Below are 22490 nucleotides of genomic sequence, written 5' to 3' on the forward strand. Positions count from 1 at the left end.
ACGACGCGTTCGTAGACGAGTGTAAAATTTTCGAAAGAGACTATGGCGAGTTTACAATCGGCTCGATAAGCGAGCATGCGGTGACCGAGACTGTCGAGTGGCCGGTGAAAAGTTTGACGAACTGGGCGCGGTGAGGTCGGGAAAATCCAAGAAAAATTAGTGCCTTCCTTACCGAAATCGTTGAAGAGAGCGATCGAGATTCGAGACGCGGTGCAGCGGCCATGATTGTCGGCGAGGACAGCGGCAACGGCGTGCGTTAGACGTGGCAGCGTCGCGTTGGCCGCGGCGGCGGCGCACCAGTGGGACGTGCTGTGCGCTGTGCTGCTTGATAGATAGCCCCGCGTTCTTCCACCACGGTGATGTGTCGTCGTTCACCGCTGTGCTACCGTGCCAGCGTCGCGTCGCCGTGCTGTGCAAGTTCACCGGGTAATACGGAGTACGGTCGCGCGTCAGCAGCGGCGTCAGCGGCGGCGGCGACGACGACCACGGCAACAACGACGACCACAACGGCGACCGGCGTCGACGACGACGACGATAGCGGCGCGTGCCGCGATTAATAAACGGGCAGTGTGTGGTGCTGTGGGGGTAGAGACGATGACGGCCGGGGGGATAATTTGGGTGGCGACTTGAGGGCAGAAATGTTGAAATTCGGCAGCAAGAGCGACGTGACGGTGGTGCATCGCGCCACTATTCGACTGTTCGACGACAACGAAATCATCTACTGCGACTTTCAGGTAAGATTCGCTTCGCTTCGCGCGATTCCTCTCGCTTACTACCCCTACGAGAGCGAGTCTCTTTCTCTTGTTCTCGTTTGCCTACGCATTGTCATTCACGAGCATCGAACGGTAGATTCGCGAGCATATTATTTAATTTTCCGTTCTCCGAATTTTTCTCGCCTTTCTTGCGTCAGATCCAATCAGGATTCTCGAATCCAGGAACCGTGCATGCTAGAAGATTCTAACGTTTGTCGCAATGTAAGCCATTTCATCGTGCGATCGCGGCTTTGAAAAATTTCAGCACACTGTTTGTTAATAATTCTTGTCCCACTTCTCACTTCTTTCTCATTTGCATGGTTATCAATCAATTTGCGCTCTGCCTAACAAAAATTTCCAGAAAGATTATTATTATTACCGTAGTTTCGAATTTTCAACATTATTTTTATGTAACTAATTTACGATTATAATTTGCACAGTTGCACAAATTCACATTAAACTCCGATTAGAATTTAAATTATTTAAACGTGTTTTTTAATTTCATTCCCCAAACTTTTAATTTCTTGGAAATGGAAAACAAAGGCTATCGTTGCTTTGATATCTTACGAAAAGAAAGACGAAGCTGATCGCGTGAGCGTCGTCAGAAAACGATAAGCGAGAAGCTGGACATTCAAATACAGCGTGATACAAATACGCAAATGTGCTCTTATCTACAAAACTAATCGCGCGAGTATACATATAGTAATTTTAAGTTTGACCAGTGGTGAACAAAGCACTTTCTTTTTTGTTAAAACGGCAAGGTTTTTCTTATGATAAGTGCTCGGCATATTAATATAATATTGACGAATTCAACAGATTATTGCATAATCGATAATATCTTTTCGCGTTTTGTCCAGCTACTGGGTCAATGGCGCTTAATGACGGACACATTTCGAATCGCATTTTGCGTATCGTATTTTATTTGCACGAGAAACCGAGAAAAAGGAAAACAAAATTGAAAGAAGGGAGCGGAGATATGGGAAATGTAAACCTGCTTTTGCGCCAGAAATGATTACTGCATCATTTAGAAATTCGAAATAACGTGACGAAAGAATCGAACTTACGTCATGTTAACTCACGGGAGAAAATAAACGACGCAACAAGCGTCATCTTTATTGAAATATACTCAAGTATGAATATTGAGATAGTTTTATGCGAAAACTTTGCCGTTACGACTTGTATTATATCTTACTTTATTTGTCCGCATATTGCTTTACGAGTATGTAAACGCATATCGTGCGTTTATGGACTGATCCGCGTGGCAATTTATTGAAACAAACGCCGTCCCTGGTATCGATTGCGACATTTATTTGGGATATGTGTCCGTCTGACCGATTATTTTTCCTTCCGCTCCACGTGTCACTCGCATCTTCCGTCGCGTTTGTCTTTCGATTAATTCCAGAGATTGAGCAGATGAACACGAGGGTGATGTCGCGTTCGTGGGTCCTTTTAACGCTGCGACACGGTTTGGATCGATTCCAGAAAACCGTCTCTACACGCGGTCTGTCAAAAACGCTCATTTTCTCTCTCTCTCTCTCTCTCTCTCTCTCTCTCTCTCTCTCTCTCTCTTTCTTCTTAATTATTTGAGCTGAACGTGCTTAAAGCTAGAACAAAGAATTGCACGATTCGCGTTGTAACATATTAATTAAATTTAATTCCTTATTACGTTAATACTTGTCTCAAGTCGTTTTCCCGTGCACGACAGACTTCTGAAATGTATAACTTTGTATCGATTTACTCTCGTTGCACGTTCCACGAACGATCGCCGTTCGAGTCTTCGGTCTGTGGTTACGCAAGCGGCCGAGGAATATTCCGATGAATTAATATCGCCATCCCCTTAAATAGTCTCGCGTGTCGTTTGTACGATACGCTGCGGTATTTATCCCTTTACCTTTTCACATAACGTGCGCGGAGTTGTCGATCGGAATTGATTAAAACCCCTTCCTTCCTTCCTTCCCGTGAATATTCTCTTCCGGGATTCTGACGAGATTATCATCCTTAGGATATGCGGAAATGAAGTCGCGTGTAACGGCCGACAACGTCGATCGGTTCGTTTCTCTTCATTAGACGCGCTCGGTTCATAGGTGCACTCGTTGCGACCGCGGAAAACAGAGGACGGCACGGCACGTCACATGAATATTACGATGGAATAATTGGCAAGCGGCCACATCGAAACAAACCGATAGAGAGGAGAGAGTGGAGTGGAAAACCGTTGCGTCGCGAACGAACGAGAGGGTTGGTTATTGTGCGCATTAAAAGCCAATAAAATCTTTTTGGGCTTCGTTGACTGTTGATACAACCGTTAGGCGCAGATCTGCTACCAGTATATGTTTTCGAACGGGAATACATTTCCCGCTGATTCGTTTTCCGAAGGTTTAATTAACGGCAAAGAAAAACAAGGGCAAAAACGGCCAACAACTCGAATATTCGTGTGTTTTTCTGCGAGGGCCATTCATGGAAAAACTGACGGTATCTCGAAAGCAGGTTTTTCCCCAATTACCCTTTACGAGAATTAATCTTTTAAGAGATACGATTTCTATATACGCTTTATATGGTGTTTGATCGCGTAACAAAAATATCTGCATAATGCGGTAAATTCAACGAGGAACGCGTGTGTCCATCGCCAAGTTACTCGATAGTAGCTCGCCAAAAATTTAACTAAAAACGCACGATCGAGTGTTCGTCTCGCGGAATATTTTCTTTGCTTGTTTTCAATTTTGCATATTTATCTTTCGTTACCATCTCGTAGGTGTAACGAAATGCCTCGGATCCGACACGGAATAGTTTAATGAAAAGTGGGATGAGCTTGCTATTTTGCGGAGAGTTAAGGTTCGCTCTTTACTAGGGATTTCTTTTCGCTATTCGATAAGGATAAACCATTGTGTGATCTAATTTGTGGGTGAATTTGTTCCCGTTGTATTAGCGCGGTCCATTTGGCACGGCGCGCCCCGATATCCGTAAATTACCGCGGACGACGTCATTTCACGCCTAAAAGTATCTCGAAAGGCTTCAGGTTGTCATTACGCATGCTCGCCTTGTCGCGCTCAATCTCACCCCGGAAAAATAAAACCGATAATAATTCTCAACCTCTTTTGAACGGCAACAAGGCGGTCCGCAACATGCCAAAGTAAATGTCATAAATAAAAGGCCGAATTGAGCAGCCGCGAGATAAAAGTAGGTGCTACATGTATGTACGTACATTCATACATACTCGCGCGGAGAAACGACAGACTTTCGGGCAAGTTCGCATTGTACGTACATACGCGTAATGTGATTTATTTCGTATGCGCAACTTTATAAGATCCGCTACGTAATCGTGTATGTGTACGTACATAAATGACCCAAGTCTCACGTAGTCATATATGTACATTTATACATATTATACTATTCGCGTGAAATAAACTTTCTTTCTACGCGTGGCAACAATTTTGTTTATTCGCGCAATTCATCCATCTTATTTGGACCGAGTTGAAACGCAGAGCCGATCTTGCGATCGAGATTACATAAATGTATATTCGTGAATACAAAGTTCAACAGATCTCCTTTCGCAAACAACAGTGCCTATAAGAGCCCCTGTGTCTGGTCTGGAGGTACAGGGTCACTAGGCTACGAATCAATGATCGCCGCTCTCTTATAGTTCTTACTAGTCCCCTGTTAGCGTAGTGGTGGCACTTGAATTATTACCATTAAATGCAAATTTCCTGGCAATGATACCGCACAATTGTTGATCGACTTTGTACTTTGAAACTCGCAATTTTCTAGAGGTCTTTGCAAATTTACTGTGTCTCGTGTAGTATAAAAATAAAAAGTAGCCTTTACGTATTGGACGGCAAACGAATAAAGAAAATTATTACGTTGGAAGAAAAGAAAAAAAAACACAAATGGATATTTAACTAAAATGCATGATTTTCAAACAAATAAAGTCAATAATTAAAATTTTTCGCAATTGTGTTACAAGTTTAATTAGATAGTGCGAATAAAACGAACAAAATAGTTCTTGATATAAATTTTCGTATCGTTTACCCTTTTTATTTGCCATATTTATGCGATAGGTACTACAAAGGTGAGTTAGGAAAGTTACGTAGCTCGGATTAGCTTTGCAAAGAATTTAAAGTACGTTTCTCACTCTGACGACCCAGCTTAAGATAGTCTCTTCGTGCAGCATACATACATTGCGCATTGGAATTTAAATTTTTTACATCGTTCGTTTCAAGTGCGTTTCAGAAAGTGCTTATTCGTATATGACTTTATATATCTTTTATTTATAATTTTCTTACGGACTTCTTGCGCAAATTAAACGCGTGTCGATCGATTTCTCACGAGATAAAAAAAATAATTCTCATATATTTTTAAAAGACACAAAATAATTTTTAAGATATTGATAGACTGAGAATTTTCGCGCATTTTTACAATCCGTTAAATTTACCAAAGTATATATCCGCGTGTAACCAATATAAATAATCTAAAAACAGCAGGTGTATCGATTATCTCGTTCCTTGACACTGCCTATGTATTTCCGGTCAATGTATGCAAATCCTTCGATTAAATAAATTTTGTATGCGCGCGTTTATATTAATATTCTGTATTTCATATTATAATTATCTTTTGCGCTTATTTATTATTCATAGCTTTAATTTGCCACTTAATTACTCATATTGTTTTACCAAATCAGTTAATATCCAAATAACGCGATGAAAAAGTCTTTTCTCGTCGTAATGCAAAGTGCCACCATCGTGTTTCGCGTCGAGAGTACTTGACCGACATTTGTCACAATTAGAGAGACCGATGACTTTTAATGCAATTATGTAATACTATAAATTCGTGGTTATCTATCTCTCTAATATTGTTATCAACTGCAAAAGGAAATTGATAGAATTAAAAGTTAAATCGTGAGGTAGGTCTCCCGTTCTGAAAACTCATGGTCGACTTGTTCGATCTTGAACTACTGCTGCACGTGGCAGAGACTCGTTCTATTTACGCTGGAAATTGAGCTCAAAGCACGCATAATGTGTAAGAAGCTTAGAGAAGAATGCTAATGCAACCTTATATCTCTTATTGTATTGCTTTAGTGACAAGATTAACTTTGGTGCAGATAATGCGGGTCTCATTTCTACTTTTTTCTCATATGTGTACGATGGTACCTACGCTAAAGATATGACTTTGCATTTGAGTTTTTATTTTCGCGAAATTGTAGGTATAATTTCTTTATTATTTAATTCCTTCGAACAAATAAAAAGGCGATTTACATACGAAAAGGGTGAAACTTTTGATAAAAGATAAGAACGTTGTTTCGAATTCAAGTCTGCAAGCACTGCGGGCGATTGGCATTTTCGTACCTATAGCACGAGTTTCGTATTGTTCGCGAGGGTAGTAGTATGTTGTACGCCTTGTCGTCGATCTTGGACGAGCAAATAACTCGTGGTAGACTGCCGTAGCTCGCCTCTATTAATATACAATAACTCTAACATTGCACATTGAGTTCCTTGCACACTTTTCGTTTGCGTCTTCGTATGGAACAAAAAGGAGAACGTGCGCGGTTTGTCGCGTAGCCCTTGACACCGCTAAAAACACTCGACGTGACCTGGACCGATTGTCAAACAAACGACCGCCGGCGTCTTGCGAAAAACTTTTGTGCAGCCTCGCGGCTCGTATTTCAGTCTGCCTGATCCGTACGTAGTAAAGTCCCCCCAAAGTCGTAATCATTATGGTGAAATATTCAATTTCATTCCCGATACGAGAGTTATTTTGGGACGTGGCATTTCGTGGCGCCGCGGAAATGGTTCGTTCAACAGTGGCCCGCGGAGAAATTTGCATTTACAAAAATGCAAAGTGTGAAATTCTGCCTCTCGTGTTTAATTGCCATACATGCACGTGCTTCACATCGTGGTGCAACGTGGTTATTTTCAATATCACCGGATATAGGTAAAAGCAAACGTGTAAAAAAATATGCTTTTGTCTAACGTTAATAAGTTGCTAGTGTTAAAAGTTAACGATGACTTGTAAAGTTCCAGTCAGTCTTTAGTGATTTTCAAATGCGTCCATAATCGATATGGAAATTTTTCTTACTTTTGGTATGATTAAAAGATGATTTTTTTTTTAATTAATTTACAGACAAGTAGCGTTTCAAAATGTATTAATGGCAGTTTTAATTATACTAGAAGAAACCATGCACGAGTTACGCGTGCGCTATTTTTTTTAAGAGACTCCAATTACACACAACAAAAAAAAAAATTATGCGACTTACCAATCTGCATGAGCTTCAGCGGAGTTGTAAAGTTCTGCCGGTGACTGTAACATAAAATAAAACATATTAATGTAACCATGTTGATATTTAAATTAATCTAAAGGTAAAGCTTAATTTTTTTCAAGATTTTCTAAATAAGAAATAATTTATATTTACCTAAAAGTTGCTCCGCCGATGCATGATGCCCTTCCCGGGTCTGCTCCTCCTCTCAGATGGGACGTGACGAGTCATCCTTCCGCGCACAAGTCACTCGCGAACACCCCGACCGTGATTTTACAATCGCGAAAATTAGTTAACACTTTCGCGCGTTTCTGTCCGGCACTCGCGTTTAGAATGAAGCCAAAAAATTACGCCCGAATACTTTGCGAAACTCACGGAACGACCGACAAACCGGCTGCGACACGTGCTCTCGACACGAAGTATCGCATGCACTCTCCTCACGCGGAAAATAGGGAGGAGAAGATAGTTCTCGTGCCGGGCGGTTTTCGTTAAACGAAAGTACGTATTAATTTCGGCACGAGCACGCGGTTGCTGTGAGTGCGTAGTACGTACATGTGCTTTGCGCGACCGCTGGAGAAGGACAAAGCGAAAGTGGGAGTAGTGGGGGAATATACCTAGCGTGCGGCACGTAGGCTCACGCTCGCTCTCACCCCGTCCCCCCTCGCCCTCCTCCCCCGCGGCTATCTATTCGTTACTTTCGTTCGATTTAATTGTAATATTTAATTAGTATGTCCAGACAAAGACGGTACTTCCACCAGGTCGTCCTCGATCTCGAAAATCGCGAAGACCGTCTTTGCTTAGACATATTAATTAAATATTAAAATTAAATCGAACCTCAAAATCGCCGACGTTGACTCTCGCTTGGCGTGAAGCAAGCCAAGCGAAAAAAAATTAATCAGCGTCGGTTTTAAGCGGTAGCAATTAGCTAATTTACGCGTCACATCAATTTTTTAAGATAGGATTACGACATATGTTAATCACTGTAACTCTTTTGTATTTAATAAGACTATTGTAAAAAAATTTCTTTTAATAGCATTGTGGTGGTTTTAAAATGCAAAATAGTGCTGTTAGATAAAATCTAGTATATGTATAACTTACATAAATATAAGAAAATAATATTTTTTCCCGTCATTAGCTTTTTACCCGTGACCTTACATCGACTGATATTTAACTCGCGATTACGCTTAATAATTGCAGTGATTTCGTCCATCCGATCCGAGTTTTTGTTGCGAAGAGAGATCTCGGCTAATTTTATTTTTTACATAATCTGCAGGATGCACGGCACGCATCGGAAGTCGCTTCTTTTATCTCTTTGCCATACGAGAAGGCTAGCGATTTTTTGCAACGTGATAAGAAGCATATTTGTATGTATTTTCGAATTACATTCATATCAGATTTTAGTATTACGAAAAATCAAGTATGTTCTAAATTGACATTAAAAATATTAAATAAAAATTAAAGAAACTATTTGAAATTGTAGGTCAACGATTCCGGAAAGCATTCGTGTAACTTGGCTGCAAATGTTGTGTTAAAGCACGAGCTTCGTTTCCGCAAAATAGAAAAGCAGAATACCGCAAAGGCGCTGAGATCTCTGATTTATAGCTTCCAACGTTGTGTGTCGCTCAGTAACGTATTTTATTTATTAAAATACAGAAAAGAATTGGTTTATTTATCCTAGATTGCGACAAGAGCGGAGTTCTGGTACTGAAATTGATATCGTTCACGTATAACGTGCGTGTATAATGTACCGTGAATGTATAACTAACACAAGCCAATCGCATATGCTCGCGCGGATATGCAAATGCATAAAGTATTTCAGATACTCGGATATGAAAACGAGAAATTTCCTCAACTGTCTTTTATCGGACTTCCGGTATTTCACGTGCTGTACGCGCGCTACGTCGTTTTCTTCGTCCAAAAACTGCGCGCAGAAAGAAGTAGCGTTGATTCATAATTTGCATAACGATTTGAGAAAGGTGTAGTAAAGCCTGCTTTTTTCCCCTTTCTATAAAAAATTCTCTTTGAGAAACACGAAGTAGCTTGTAAAAAAAACCTATTCATGCTTTTTGCATTTCTATGCCATGTGTTGAAATTATATCTCTCGATTACATAATTTTGCGTAAATGTTGATATTGGAAATTATTATTTCTGCAGAGAGAAAAAGAGAGAGAGAGAGAGAATACTGTTAAAGCATTATACATTTTCTGTAATGCAATGCTACTTCTACTAACAATGCGTTATATACTTTCTGCCGCTTCCGGTGTTTTCCTCTTCCGGATGAAAAATAAAGCGGCGGAAGCGAGATAAGCATCCATGATTTGATTGCGTCTAATTATTACTTTCTTTCTCTGTTGCAGCCACAAGATAAGGGACGATATATCCTCGAATATGTGTGCAAACAGCTCAACATTTTGGAGATGGACTACTTCGGGCTTCGTTACGTCGATAAAGAAAGGGAAAGGGTAAGTGTGAGAAAAATCATAAATTTTTAAAATAACCTGCTCTCGAAACAACATATTTTCAACTAGGTACATCTCGTTTCTTCAGAATATTTCCAGAGTATTCTTTGCGCGAGTTAACCAAAGATATAATTTTCGCGATATGAATTATTCATATAATTATTGTTTTTCTTTTTCTTTTTTTTTTTTTAATGTTATTTCAAAGACTGATGGTCGACACGTTTAAGAAAGACGAAAAGATCTCTGTCACGCAATTAAATTCGCTCTACTAACACCTGGAACGGCATGCCGTGCGCCGTACACTCCAACGTAATCGTTATTCTTAGACCATCGGTGTAATTCCGGAGGACTTAAAAATAGGCGTGCCTTGAAATACCAACGATTCATTGTGAGCAAAGTACAACAGTGTACTTTGCTCACGAATACGAGTCAATGGCTAATCATCTATTTCGCTCTTCTCCATCTGTAATATTCCAAATTAAATCTTGCGCGATCAAAGTTCTCGTCGCGAAAAAAGATACATACATTAATTAAATTTATTATGGAAACGAGACACAACGTGTCGTGTTTGCCATGGCAATTGCAAATTTTTTCGATAGAATAAAAAGATTCGGTATCGATCTTAAAATAATATTTATATCGTTCCGTTTACAACGGTGCGTTCCAACGCATCGATCGTCACGATTCCAGGGCCAGAAAGTACAAATCTAATTTACTTCATAAATGTTCGATCGTCACGAAGACCTGCAAACGCATTGGCAATGTAAATGTATTTAAATAGGTTTATTATAACATTTTTTGCGTCTACACGTACCGACGATAATTTCATGTTAAAATTAATAATTTACGTTGAAAGTATGAAGGAAAGAGAGAATAGTAGATGTAATATTTTGCATACAAGCTTGATACGTTGCACAATCTACAATCATACTTTCACGAAAATCAATCATTATAATAAATACGTTACGAAATGGAAATTTAATTAAGTAAAACTTGGGGAGATAAATTTTTTTTTTTGCTTTTTTACGAGCATTGCCGAAGAACTGGTCTACCTGAAATGAACGTGCACTTTCACTTAAATGGTTGGGCGAGTACGCTGAAAAAAGCCGTCGATCTTAATTTCGGTCACAGAAGATTTAATCCAGAATGAAAATGTTAATTTCAATGGAAATTCGAAGGCTTAAACACGATGTAGAGCGGTAATAATTTTTCATTTTTTTTCGGTCGTATTTGAATTGATATTTGGCAGAGAATATTTTTTCATATTTTTTTTTTCGAGCTACATAATCGCTAAAATACGCGAAATAACCTCGAGAGAATATTCACGTGAACAATTTTAGCGGAATTACGTTTATTCCTCGTAATATTTTTTTTAAACAGAAGGCACAGCCTAGTGATTCCGAAATAAAGCAGCATCTCGTCTAGTTCCGGTAGCCTTGCGAAATCAATATTGTCCGGTCAGACATCTGCAAAAGTTCAACCGCTATCTTCTTTAAAGATTAACATGCCGCATTCCATTTTCTCTTACACGAGCGGGAATATTTTTTCATAAAAATTGCGAGTCCATCGCATTATGCGCAGTGCGACAACTTTCGGAATCCGTCCTCGTGCTCGATAATCGACGATGAACCCCGAAGGTAACCTGTATCTGTACTACAATTTTTACAAATCTTCAGAGAAATGATAAATTGTATCGTAACGTCGCTACCTTGCCGGAATCCGTCTATTCGATTTTCAAAGGTAGCCGTTGTAAACGAGAGGGCTTAAAGAGATATACGGTGAACTGTAGAGCTATTCGCGCCGCTTTATCCTCTCGATTTCTGTTCGGCGCAAGTGATCCTTGATCCAATATGTATGGATTCTCGAAATTCATCACGTAAATCTCTCCTAATATAATCGCTGCACGTGAGGACGATTATCCCTCGCGGAGGTGGACTTGGTCAACGAGCACCGCGTACTCGACTTGACGCATTTGCGTTTAGCACGGGTAATGTAATGGTCACTTTAATGTCTTCGCTAGACTCGCTTAGAACGGATGCGTCGGTGTAATTTGCAACGGTAAACATCTCGTTACACGTACGAGCTAGCGCGGGTTGTTGCCAGCAGTCATTAGAAGCTTTTTGTGACGCACTTGGTGCCTCGCATCTTTGCTTCTTATTTTTTTGCGGTAGTTATGGAAATTGACTTATGTGCAGATCACCTTATTGTTAGACAGAGAGAAAAACATTGTGCAACATTATGCCAAGTGTCTTAAATTTATAGTATCCTATATAAGTAATTAAACCGTTAATTAGAATACTCGTTGGAGTACTCGTTAAACGACAATTTTCTACCTATTTATTTATTTATTTTTCAGCATTGGCTGGACCTAGCGAAAACGGCGATCAAGCAGGTGAAAGGTTAGTATGAAAAATTGAACGTCATATCTTTCTTTCTCAAACGTGCAGCGTCAATTTTTAAGCATGCGACGGGCGTGCGTAAATGATTGAATAAACTGAAGCGAACTGTTGTCGTGTTGCCTTTGACAGTTACGAAACTACTCCCATGTTTGTTCTACTGTTCGCGAAGAGGTGCATACCGAACGTTCTCAAATTACAACGGCCGTCTCGTTCGCGGTAACACGAAGGGTAATTAACGACGCGGATGTAGCTGTAATCCGAAGCACGCGGATCAACATCGGGCAAACGTCTTATTACGCCCGAGAGCAATCCCGATTTCCTACCGCAGAAATTCTACGCTGTCGCAAAGGCGACTATAGTCGATTGGAGGCTCGTAATGAACGCAGATATCAGCTGTGACCGCGAGGCAGGGTCGATCGTCGTCGAGGTACGACTTCTTCCTTCCCCGCGTTCAATTACGTCGGGTCGATGTCACATGAAAGTTTCAAGCAGTTGCGACCCGCTGGCCTATTCTCGTAAACTTGAAACGGACTTCGGAGCAGACCTGTCCGAAAGCGTTAGGACACATATATAGTATATGCAATGTATATCTACATTTTTTTTCCCTTCTTTCTGGAAAATTTTACCCGACGCGATCACGTAAGCCGCTCGGCAAAGAGATTAAACGTCGCGTGATGGAAGGAAAAATTAAAATAAAAACATAGAAAAGAAGAAGAAATTACGCTCACTGAATGCAACGACGGAACTCACGGCGACTTTTCCCCGTTGCGTGAAAGGATTTGGGTCCGTTCTTCGTGGACCGCGAACGTCTTTGTCGCGTACCTGTTGAGCTTAATACTCGTACAGCTAACTCGACAGCGTTAATGTCACGGTACATTCAAGTAACACGCCGCGAGCGTCTGTAACTTTGCAGAGGGTGCAACGCGCTTCGTTGAGATCCTAAACCGATCCGATTTCCCAGACACTCGTACGCGTCGTGTGCTATGCGTTCTGCGAAAGGTCAACGTTAGACTCCCCTGGAGTGTCTTATATCTGTCGAAGGCAACGAGCCGTAATGATACCGTATCGAATGGGATCACGACCTCGCATTACGGAGACGGCAACGTCATATTATCGCCGAGTGTAGAGCTCGATTTGCATCGGCCGCGGCGCGATACGTTTGCGAGCGCATACATTTGCGCCAGCTGTTTCTCTCATTTGTGATAAAATAAATGTCTGCTTGGCTTCGCGCGCGACACGTACGACGGATCATCGTGAATTCACGCGAAATGAGAACTTGTGAACGTCGCGCCAACCCTTGCGGAACCATTAGTTTGTCAATACCGTTCGCTTTCATTTTTATCTTCGTTTTTATACCGCCGAGTGCCATTTTCGTTGATATATCGCGTACGCCGATTGTTGTTATTGTTTCGCGAGGAAAGAGAAAATTGATAGATATACGTATCGTTTTCTTATTAAACTAATTACAAAAATAATCATCTCGAAACTTGCATTTCAAAATTGTATCCAACGCTTCAAGTCCGTCGCGTCGTTACGTAGATAATATGCATTAGATATATGTATAATGTAGATAAGAAAATAGTTTAAATAATGCGGGATTTTTGCGATGAAACACGCGGTCAATATACTAAAAAATCTATAAGGATTCACGATAGAAATATTTATATTATACTATTTAAATACAATAAGTTAAATGCCCTCAAAACTTTCATGGATTATAATATACGTTAACATATTCATGAGTTTGCTTAAAGAAGATAAGTATGAATTGAGTACGCTCGTGTTATAAATTTACGTCTAAGATTACTCTACGGTTTAGATTAAGCGTGAAATTATATTGAAAAACGTCGAGGACTTTACATCGCGAGGGTTTCCCTTGCGCACGATAAAGCATACACGGCTCGTGAGCGAAGACGTTCCTTCACCGACCAAGTACGGGCACGTATCCGACCTTTCGCTGTCACTATGTTCCAGACATGCACGAGATTTTGCTGTGCTTTCGCGTGAAATTCTACCCGCCCGATCCTCTGCGGCTAAAGGAGGAGATCACCAGGTATCAAGTGTACCAGCAGCTCAAAAGGGACCTGCTTTATGGACGTTTGTGTTGCAGTCCCAGCGAGGCAGCCCTTTTAGTCGCTTGCATCGTGCAAAGTAAGTGTATTTCCCGCTTGTCTCGGCTTTCATCGATTGATTTTCCAATCTCGGCATTTTACATTGCAATCATGTTTTAATTAAAGAAAAAACAACCAAGTACAAAGACCCGTGTTTAATCGTCCACGTCTTGAGCATTACGCGAGTTTTATGCTTTCATTTTCATAAAATGGAAAAGAAAACTTGATTGTTCAACTTATTTTCATCGTGCATTTATCTATCATTTTTTAAGTATTTATTTATTAATTTTTTTTATCCGTTAAAATTTTATTTTCTTCAAATTAAAAATATTTGTTTGAAAATAACGTAAATAAAAAATGTGCTCGATCTGAAATTGATAAGCTTTTTAGAAAGATAGTCGAATTAAAGCTAGTAGAGTATTTAATACGAACGATTACTATGATTGTAATGATTAATTTGGTTTTGTATTTAATGGTGGATTTGCGTTAACAATGAGCAGCGCATGACGTTTGCAGTGACACAGTCCTTGTGCGCGGTTTCAGCTTCTCTCGGTCAATTTATTCCTTTATCTCGTCCTCGGGAATCCTATAATTCAGGATTTCCTTTCCAGTGACCTATCACGGTTATCGCGTATCACCCACCCAGTCCGTTGATCGATCGGACAACGCCATTCCCGTGAAATATATACCGTTGTGTGTGTGGCTTTGCATTTATTTTCTGTGTCATTTATAAACAAAAATTTAGTTAGTAGTTGGAGTCTGTCGACATACCTCTCCCTCTTGATTAAGCCAATTACGAGGCAATACGAAACAAAACTTAGCAGGTAATTGAATAATGGCCAAATATAGAGAATTATTCAATGTCGCAACTAGATTGGTTTAGTGTCGAGTCGCGTATTCAGTCTCAATAAAACTCTAATCGATGACCTTTAATATACACTCGTATATGCATACGTTAAATTTAGGTCCTCGTGCTTCGGCGAGGTACTGTCTATTTTAAGGACTGTGATCGAAGTTTGTCTGGAAAGTAACCTTCCGGAGTCGGTGTCCTCTTATATAAGCGCGAATCCAACCTTTTGTTTGTCTTGCGATCTCGTTATCGAGAGTACGGTATATGTATAACGGGCCAATCAATGACCCGCCACTTTCCACCATAGCCGATCGTGACTCTTTGTATTAAAACTTGGGTCGTCGACCATCAATTCTTAGACCGTTCACCTTTCAACGAATCGCGGCTGTAACTAGAAAAACTATTCCCTCTTTGTTGGACCTTTTTGCCAACCTTGGCGATAGTCGTTCTTACGTTCCTCGTAGCGGAATGCGATCGGTATGTTCTTCCTCTATTTGCTAAAGCAGGCCCGTTTTTCATGCAGATTCCTTGTACGTTCCTCGCAAAATAAATGACTTTCTTTACACAAATCTCTCCCGTCTTTTCCCGGCGTATACGCCGTATATCGTCACATCAAGTATTAGTCTTTTGACAAGTTGAATGTATTGCCGCGTAATGAGAAATTACAAGTACCACGCGCGATGCCTGATAACTGTATTTGTCAAATATAATATATAAGTATATCGAAGTATATCCAAGTATCGATTAAGTTAGGGATAAAAAGGAATGCACGATTGATACGACACGGCCTTTTTTCTTTGAAATTCTCAGGTGAATTGGGAGATTACGATCCCGAGATCCACGAGGGCAACTATATCTCCGAGCACAAATTGCTTAAGACGCAGACGCCGACGATCGAAGAAAAGGCGATGGAGTTACATCAGACGCAGCTGAAAGAATTTACTCCGGAACAGGCGGAAACCTACTTCCTTAAGATAGCCTCGCAATTGGATACGTACGCGGTAGATCCACATCCGGTCAAGGTAATATTTGTTATCCTCGTACGCTTTTTAAAACACTATTGTGAGCGACAACGCCGAAAAAACTCGCTTTTATTTCCGTATATTCTGACTTGCGAACAGCGGATTGATAGTATTTGTTTTAAAAATATAAAAATAATTTGAAAACCGGAAAATCGGATCTCCGAAGTAGTCGCGATCAAGAACAATGCGGACAATATTGTCAAGAAACAAATTTTAATGTTGCTAACGGGTTGATAGCGTGACCAGAGCTCTCATGGTCGTTTCCTTTCGTGATGTTAATGACGCTCTTTCTTTATTTCCGGCAATATGTTTGAACTCGTTAGTGACCCTGTCCCGCATATACACGTATGTATACGAATATACGAACGTTGCTTACTCTTGCGACTTTTAGCGGGTGGAGTCTATTTGTCTGTTTAAGAGCGATCGATGATTTATCAGAGATGCGACTGCACTTTCGGTAACTCACTTTACTTTACCTACTCAACGAAATGTTGGAAATTATTCCCTGCAATTGTTTTAATATAATATTATTATAAATTGCTGATTGCTGAGCGTTGTTTTAGAATTATATAAAAAACTTTTCGCTCGATCGTTTCATCAAGATGCAACGAAAAGCGTCATTAATTTTATTCTTATTCTTATCAAAAATGCAAATTACAATTTGGGCACGAGAATAACGAGATTTGATCGCGAGTTTCGAGATCGATAAACGTGGATTAATATTATAAATTTGAGCACGGCCAAATGTGGAGGTCATGTAGTTGTCGCGGATAAAAGTCGTATATCTCGTCTGCGTTGATAAGAGTTCATAACCGGTTTATCTTTCTCGCGAGAGAAGAATCGCGCTCGTCTCATAAATCGATCATCTTTTCTACTGCGCCGTTTGTGATATTTTACCTTAAAACTTTGAAGCGTATGTACCTAGCTGGATTTAATTACATTTTGATTATTATTACGTAACAATTAAACATTCGGAATGTTATTACTTTGTCATTGTATTTTACAGGAAATATGATTCGGTATTACGAATTTCCACATAAATATCATCAGGATAATGCGCCACATAGATAAAAGTACTAAATACATTTACATTTCAATTTCCTCGTATCATTAAACTCGCGTTTAATTTGCAATAATCCCGATTCGCAAACTTGATTCTTTGTTGAGCGATTCCTGCAAGCTGGGGAACGTTTTCGGAGATAACCGATTCTACCTGTCATTGACATCTCCTCCAATATCGCGGAATATGAAGCAGTGTGCATTGATATTCAAACGAGGAGCAACCCTTCCGCGGGATTTCCTCGAGAGCGCATCTATTATGCCTCGTCGTTCGAAACATCCTTATCCGATATACGCCAATCCGTCTATCGTACTTTGCAGGTAGCTGTACAGCTCGAGTCGAAAAATTATATTGTCCACAATATTATTAACTATACGTACTAATGCTAACACACATTACTTACTTGCGAGATGTAATAAGTTTTTTGCAGCCTATCCCAAATGACGAAATGATATATTTTTCAGACGATAATCTAACGAAACGCTTCGCAATATTAACCCGATCGCCGACACACTTTCAACGCGCGCTATTGTTTAATTAATGTCTCGGCCGATCGATGCACCCATTGAAACCACCGTCGTTATCTTTGCCGGGACATTCTCGCTGACAAATAAACTGCGATGTGCGTATAAGTGACTCGCAGCGAACCAATGTATCGTTCTCGAGGAAAAACAACCCGCTATTATTCGTCGATGCATTCATTGCGGCATCGTCGTTGATGCGGGAACCGAGTACCTCCGCGACGATGCGGTAGCACCTGTCACTTATTGGTTTTTCACTTCCTGCCTGCACGGCGACATTTTCGCTCGAGAAGTAATCGCGATCCGCCGCTGCTGCCGTCTTCCGTTTAAGGGAAAATGCCATTTTTTTTTAACACGCGACGTCGTTTTCACTTGCACGAGAAAGGGTACGACGTTCACCTATAAAGTGTCCGTTTCACGCGCCAAACGTTTGTCTCGTTGGTCGTTTAAGCCTCTGCTTGTCGGAATCGGAAATAGTCAACAGCAATGACACTCTGAATAAATTGCGAGGAGAAAAAACGTCGAGTAGATAAACACAGACTAGATCGAGAAAAGAAAAATTTGCCATGTACGGTATATGTATAATTTTCCATGTGAATTAAAAGTTTAAAATGCCTCGGGATAATTCTTCGAAGCGGCGATATTAGACATTTCCGGCTACGTTGCGATTATATATTTTCCGATGATAACCGTGTTTGTCTTGTTACATTTACAGGATCCTGACAAGGGCACGCAACTTCATCTGGGCATTAATCACTGCGGAATCCTGACGTTCCAAGACTCACGGAAGACACAGCATTTCCGCTGGCCGGAAGTTCAGAAGATCAATTTTGAAGGAAAAATGTTTATCGTGCACGTGACGATAAGCGAGGTAAGCACGTTTGTTTCTGGATAGTGGTTACGATCCGTCGATGAACACGGCGCAGTATCTTACATTGCGATCATTAAAATTAAAAATTTATTTTTACACATGCCGCGTTACGTAAAAACACTATCGTAATTATGATTTAATTGCTATAATGAAGGTTAATTAAAAGCATTACATGGAAAATGCAAGCTCGGAATAACATCTAATAGAAGGTGGTTTTAATTAATCTAAATGTGTAGCGTTGCATGAAATCAAACGGAATTGTTGAACGCTTTTGGTTATGAAATTTGTTTCATTTGTAGTGCTCTCGATACGTAACGTTAAACTCACGGCGATAACAAAACGTTTGCCGCGTTAAAAGCTCCTCGTCAGATTTATTTATGCCGTTGCCTTTCTCGTATCATGTACAGATCTTCGAGCCCTTGAAAAAATTTGTTCTATCTCGAGATATTCTAATTACAACGCTGTATATGTACGTACTAGCACGTTATGATAATCGCACGTGAAAACGCGCGCTCTCTCGTTCGTGCATGACTCGCTCGCGTGCTACGTATGCGTGTGGTGCGGTGCGGTGCGGCGCGGTACGTGCATGTGACGTCAGACTAAACTACGTGATTGTAAGTTAAGTAATTGTATTGTTTCTCTCTGCTGGACTCGTGCAGGACGTGAGGACGAAGGTGAGTAAAAAAGCGATTTTAATCGCCGAGTTTTAATATAATGTTTAATTACGAGATTAATATATTGTGGAATTATGATAAAGAAAAAAACTAATCGGTTTCAAACGATTTCTGCGTCTCTAAATGATCCGATTATTAAAATATTAAATAATACAGATGCTCTTGAAAGATGCGTATCTCGTGACTTATGTTACCGCGCGAATAATAAATCTTTCTTATCTCACGAACCTCCGTGCCTTTGCTGTATTTTTTGTTGCTCGCAAAACTACGAAATTGCCGTCTTTGTCACTGCGAAACGTACAGTTTTGCAGGATATCCGTCTCCCGTTTAAACTGGAAATTTCAGTTATAAAACGTAGTGAATTGTGCATCTCGGGTCGATAATATTCCTTTTATTTTATTTTGCGATCCCGCAAACGCGACGTGATGTAACAATTTTCAAGCTAGTGATTGTGCAATCGTTACAGAACATTATTATTATATTACTAAAGCAAATGTTAGCTAAACGTTTTTTTATCACGTTCAAAGAGCGAAGATAATTGCCGTTTTTTGTTTTGGGCAGATAATTACTTGCCCAGTAGAATTTAACGTCAAGACGGGACATTTTTCGATCGTCCTGGTGTTTGCAATTTTCAGAAAAAGCATCTCGTCGGGTACAAATGTCCTACGGCAACAAACTGTCGTCACGTGTGGAGATGCGCTATCGAGCAGATGCTGTTTTTTACGTGAGTACCCCCTTACTAGCGTTTCTCATAAAAGCACGTATGAGATTTATCGTGTTTCACACCGCATGGAGTTTCCCTGCTCACGAAAAAACTTTCATCCATTCATGATGTTCTCACGATGTTCCACAAATTCCTGTATAACACAAGCTACGCGCGCGCTATTTTTCAAGAGACCCCAGTTACAAACTACGAAAAAAAAATTATGCGACTTACCGATCTCCATGAGCTTCAGCGGAGTTGTAGAGTTCTGCCGGTGACTGTAACATAAAATAAAATATATTAATGTAGACATGTTGATTGATATTTAAATTAATGTAAAGGTAGGGCTTTATTTTTATAAAGATTTTCTAAAACAAAAATTTATATTTACCTAAAAGTTGCTCCGCTGATGCATGATGCCCTTCCCGGGCCTGCTCCTCCTCTCAGATAGGACGTGAAGATTCATCCTTCCGCGCACAAGTCACTCGCGAACACCCCGACCGTGATTTTACAATCGTGAAAATTAGTTAACACTTTCGCGCGTTCCTGCCCGGCACTCGCGTTTAGAATGAAGCCAAAAAATTACGCCCGAATACTTTGCGAAACTCACGGAACGACCGACGAACTGGCTGCGGTTCGTATAATTAATAATATCGGCGGTGATGGCACTTTCGTTGATAGCAGTGGATGCAGTGGCGTTGATCTATAACAAAAAAAATATATATAATTTAATAAACAGCAACGATAGAGTCGATTAATTAGTTTCTGAATTATTATTAGTTCTGAATATTTATTACTCTTGTTCGATTTAATTGTAATATTTAATTAGTATGTCCAGACAAAAAGACGGTACTTTCACCAGGTTGTCCTCGATCTCGAAAATCGCGAAGACCGTCTTTGCCTAGACATATTAATTAAATATTAAAATTAACTCGAATGTAAAAATCGCCGACGTTGACTCTCGCTTAACATGAAGCAAGCTGCTAAGCGAGAGAGGCCTAATCAGCGTCGGTTTTAAGCGGTAATAATTAACAACTAATTTACGCGTTACACGAATTTTTTAAGATAGGATAAATAATGTCGTATATAAAAAAAAAAAAAAATTAGTTGGTGAAATTAGAATTATCTTTTTCGCGAAAAGTTGATTACGGTCGGTTACTCGCGTGTCTTTAACTTTTAACTTCTCATTAGATTGAAATTTAAATAAAGTTTTATGAAATTTTGGCATTTTGACCACGTCGTACGATGCTTCTTCGAAATTTTCGAGATAAGTAATTGAACGAAGGTCGTAAAAGTGGCTGCGGTGCTGTTGTAAAAGATGCATCCGATCCCCAGAAATATTGCTGGCACTTACATGCACGGTTTATCGTTACCGCTACGTGGCCAAATTTAATGTTTCCATCGCGGCTTTGATGGATATCCAAACGAGCGCATGCACTAAAAGAAAATTGTTCGGACGACGAATACCCTCTATCGTCTCAATTTATACTTGATATATTTTTATTGTAACCAATTATTGCGCAACTTGACGAATTTTATTTAAATGATGATCAAAATAAAAATCTTTGGTTTATTTGAAATAAAATTCTAGCGTTCACGTTATTGCTTATGGATTTTTTAAAATTAATTATTAAATAGCAGTCGATTCTACTTTTTCGAAACTTTATTGCGAAGGTGGAATTTTTCAATCTTCCTAGGATAGTCCTCGCGTACAAAATAAAGACGTAAGGTCGAAATGAAGATTTCGTGATTACAAGAACTAGGGGGAGTTAAACGATTACTGAAGGGAGGCACGCAATCTTGTCATTGATCACATTCATTCGTGATGCAGATATGTTTATCGGAATGTCTCTCGAGTGCACATTTAGAAATGGTAAGCGGGTCTAAATCGCTCGCAGTGAATGACCGTTGTTTTTACACGATAATTTGGCCGTCGTCCAGATAATGAAAGTACAATTGCAACGTCGATGCCTGCCGCGAAATAAAATATGCGACGGAAATTTACCGTATACTTGTTTCGGCAGAAATGCCGCCAACTTTTTCTAAGAAAATTACGTTGACGACACGCCACGTAGAGACTGTAACAAGGATGAAAAAGATGAGACATTCCAAATTAATTTTACACCTGGAACCTGGAAAAATAGGTGGAAAAAACAGTCTAATCAACTCGGTTCAAGTGTTACCCACGGGAAGAATCGAATTCCTGTGGGTCACCGAAATTCGGGGAGTTAGCGTTCATCGCGATATAACTTGGAACGCGAAGCTGCCACGGTCTCAAATTAATTTTCAAATTTATGTAGATATAAATCCTCCGCGCTTAGTCGGATCTCGGCATGGGTGAAAGGTCAGTCGCGATACAATTCATCTTAGTTATTCCTGACAGTAACCTCAAGTTTATTTTATCGCTCAATATCCAAATAAATCCACATTTTACATAATTTTTAACTACTGAATCGTGTTTAGCTTGCCGAGAGCATCGGACGCGCCGGTGGTAAGTGGTGGCTCTATCTTCTCGTGGGGATACAAGTTTAAATATACCGGAAGAACGGAAAGGGAAGTCCTGGAAGAGGCAGGACCGCTGCGAAAGGAGGAACCGCCGATACAACGCTGTCAAACTACGTGTTTGAGAAGAAAGGCTAGCAGCGTGCCGGCGACTCCCAGCACGCCGAGCCAGGATCTCGTCGAAATACGTAAGTAACTTATTATTATTTTATTTCTACCATGCAACTTGCTTGCGTACAACGTCGAAACTCATTCGGGGGTCGCTCGTGCGCTGGTGAATGTGAAATACACACTTTTCTGAAGAACAGTAGAGAACGCGGGC

At 40.2% G+C, this 22490-nt stretch overlaps 1 protein-coding gene across 2 annotated transcripts in view; it reads left to right on the forward strand.

The window, feature by feature from the left end:
* The first annotated feature begins 275 nt into the window (after window positions 1-275).
* Window positions 276-22490, forward strand: part of Frmd5 (FERM domain containing) — a 29707-nt gene continuing 7492 nt past the window's right edge. Inside the window, exons 1-9 of one of the 2 annotated variants that reach the window (XM_070659636.1) lie at window positions 276-734; window positions 9354-9458; window positions 11812-11854; window positions 13829-14005; window positions 15626-15837; window positions 18134-18289; window positions 18949-18963; window positions 19599-19687; window positions 22130-22356. In XM_070659636.1, coding sequence (XP_070515737.1) covers window positions 639-734; window positions 9354-9458; window positions 11812-11854; window positions 13829-14005; window positions 15626-15837; window positions 18134-18289; window positions 18949-18963; window positions 19599-19687; window positions 22130-22356 — 1120 coding nt within the window. In that variant the 5' untranslated portion in view covers window positions 276-638. The remainder of the gene's footprint in view (window positions 735-9353; window positions 9459-11811; window positions 11855-13828; window positions 14006-15625; window positions 15838-18133; window positions 18290-18948; window positions 18964-19598; window positions 19688-22129; window positions 22357-22490) is intronic. The other variant, XM_070659644.1, reaches the window with a different exon arrangement.

The sequence above is a fragment of the Cardiocondyla obscurior genome, linkage group LG01 (assembly GCF_019399895.1).
Source record: "Cardiocondyla obscurior isolate alpha-2009 linkage group LG01, Cobs3.1, whole genome shotgun sequence".
In the NCBI taxonomy this organism is placed as follows: domain Eukaryota; kingdom Metazoa; phylum Arthropoda; class Insecta; order Hymenoptera; family Formicidae; genus Cardiocondyla; species Cardiocondyla obscurior.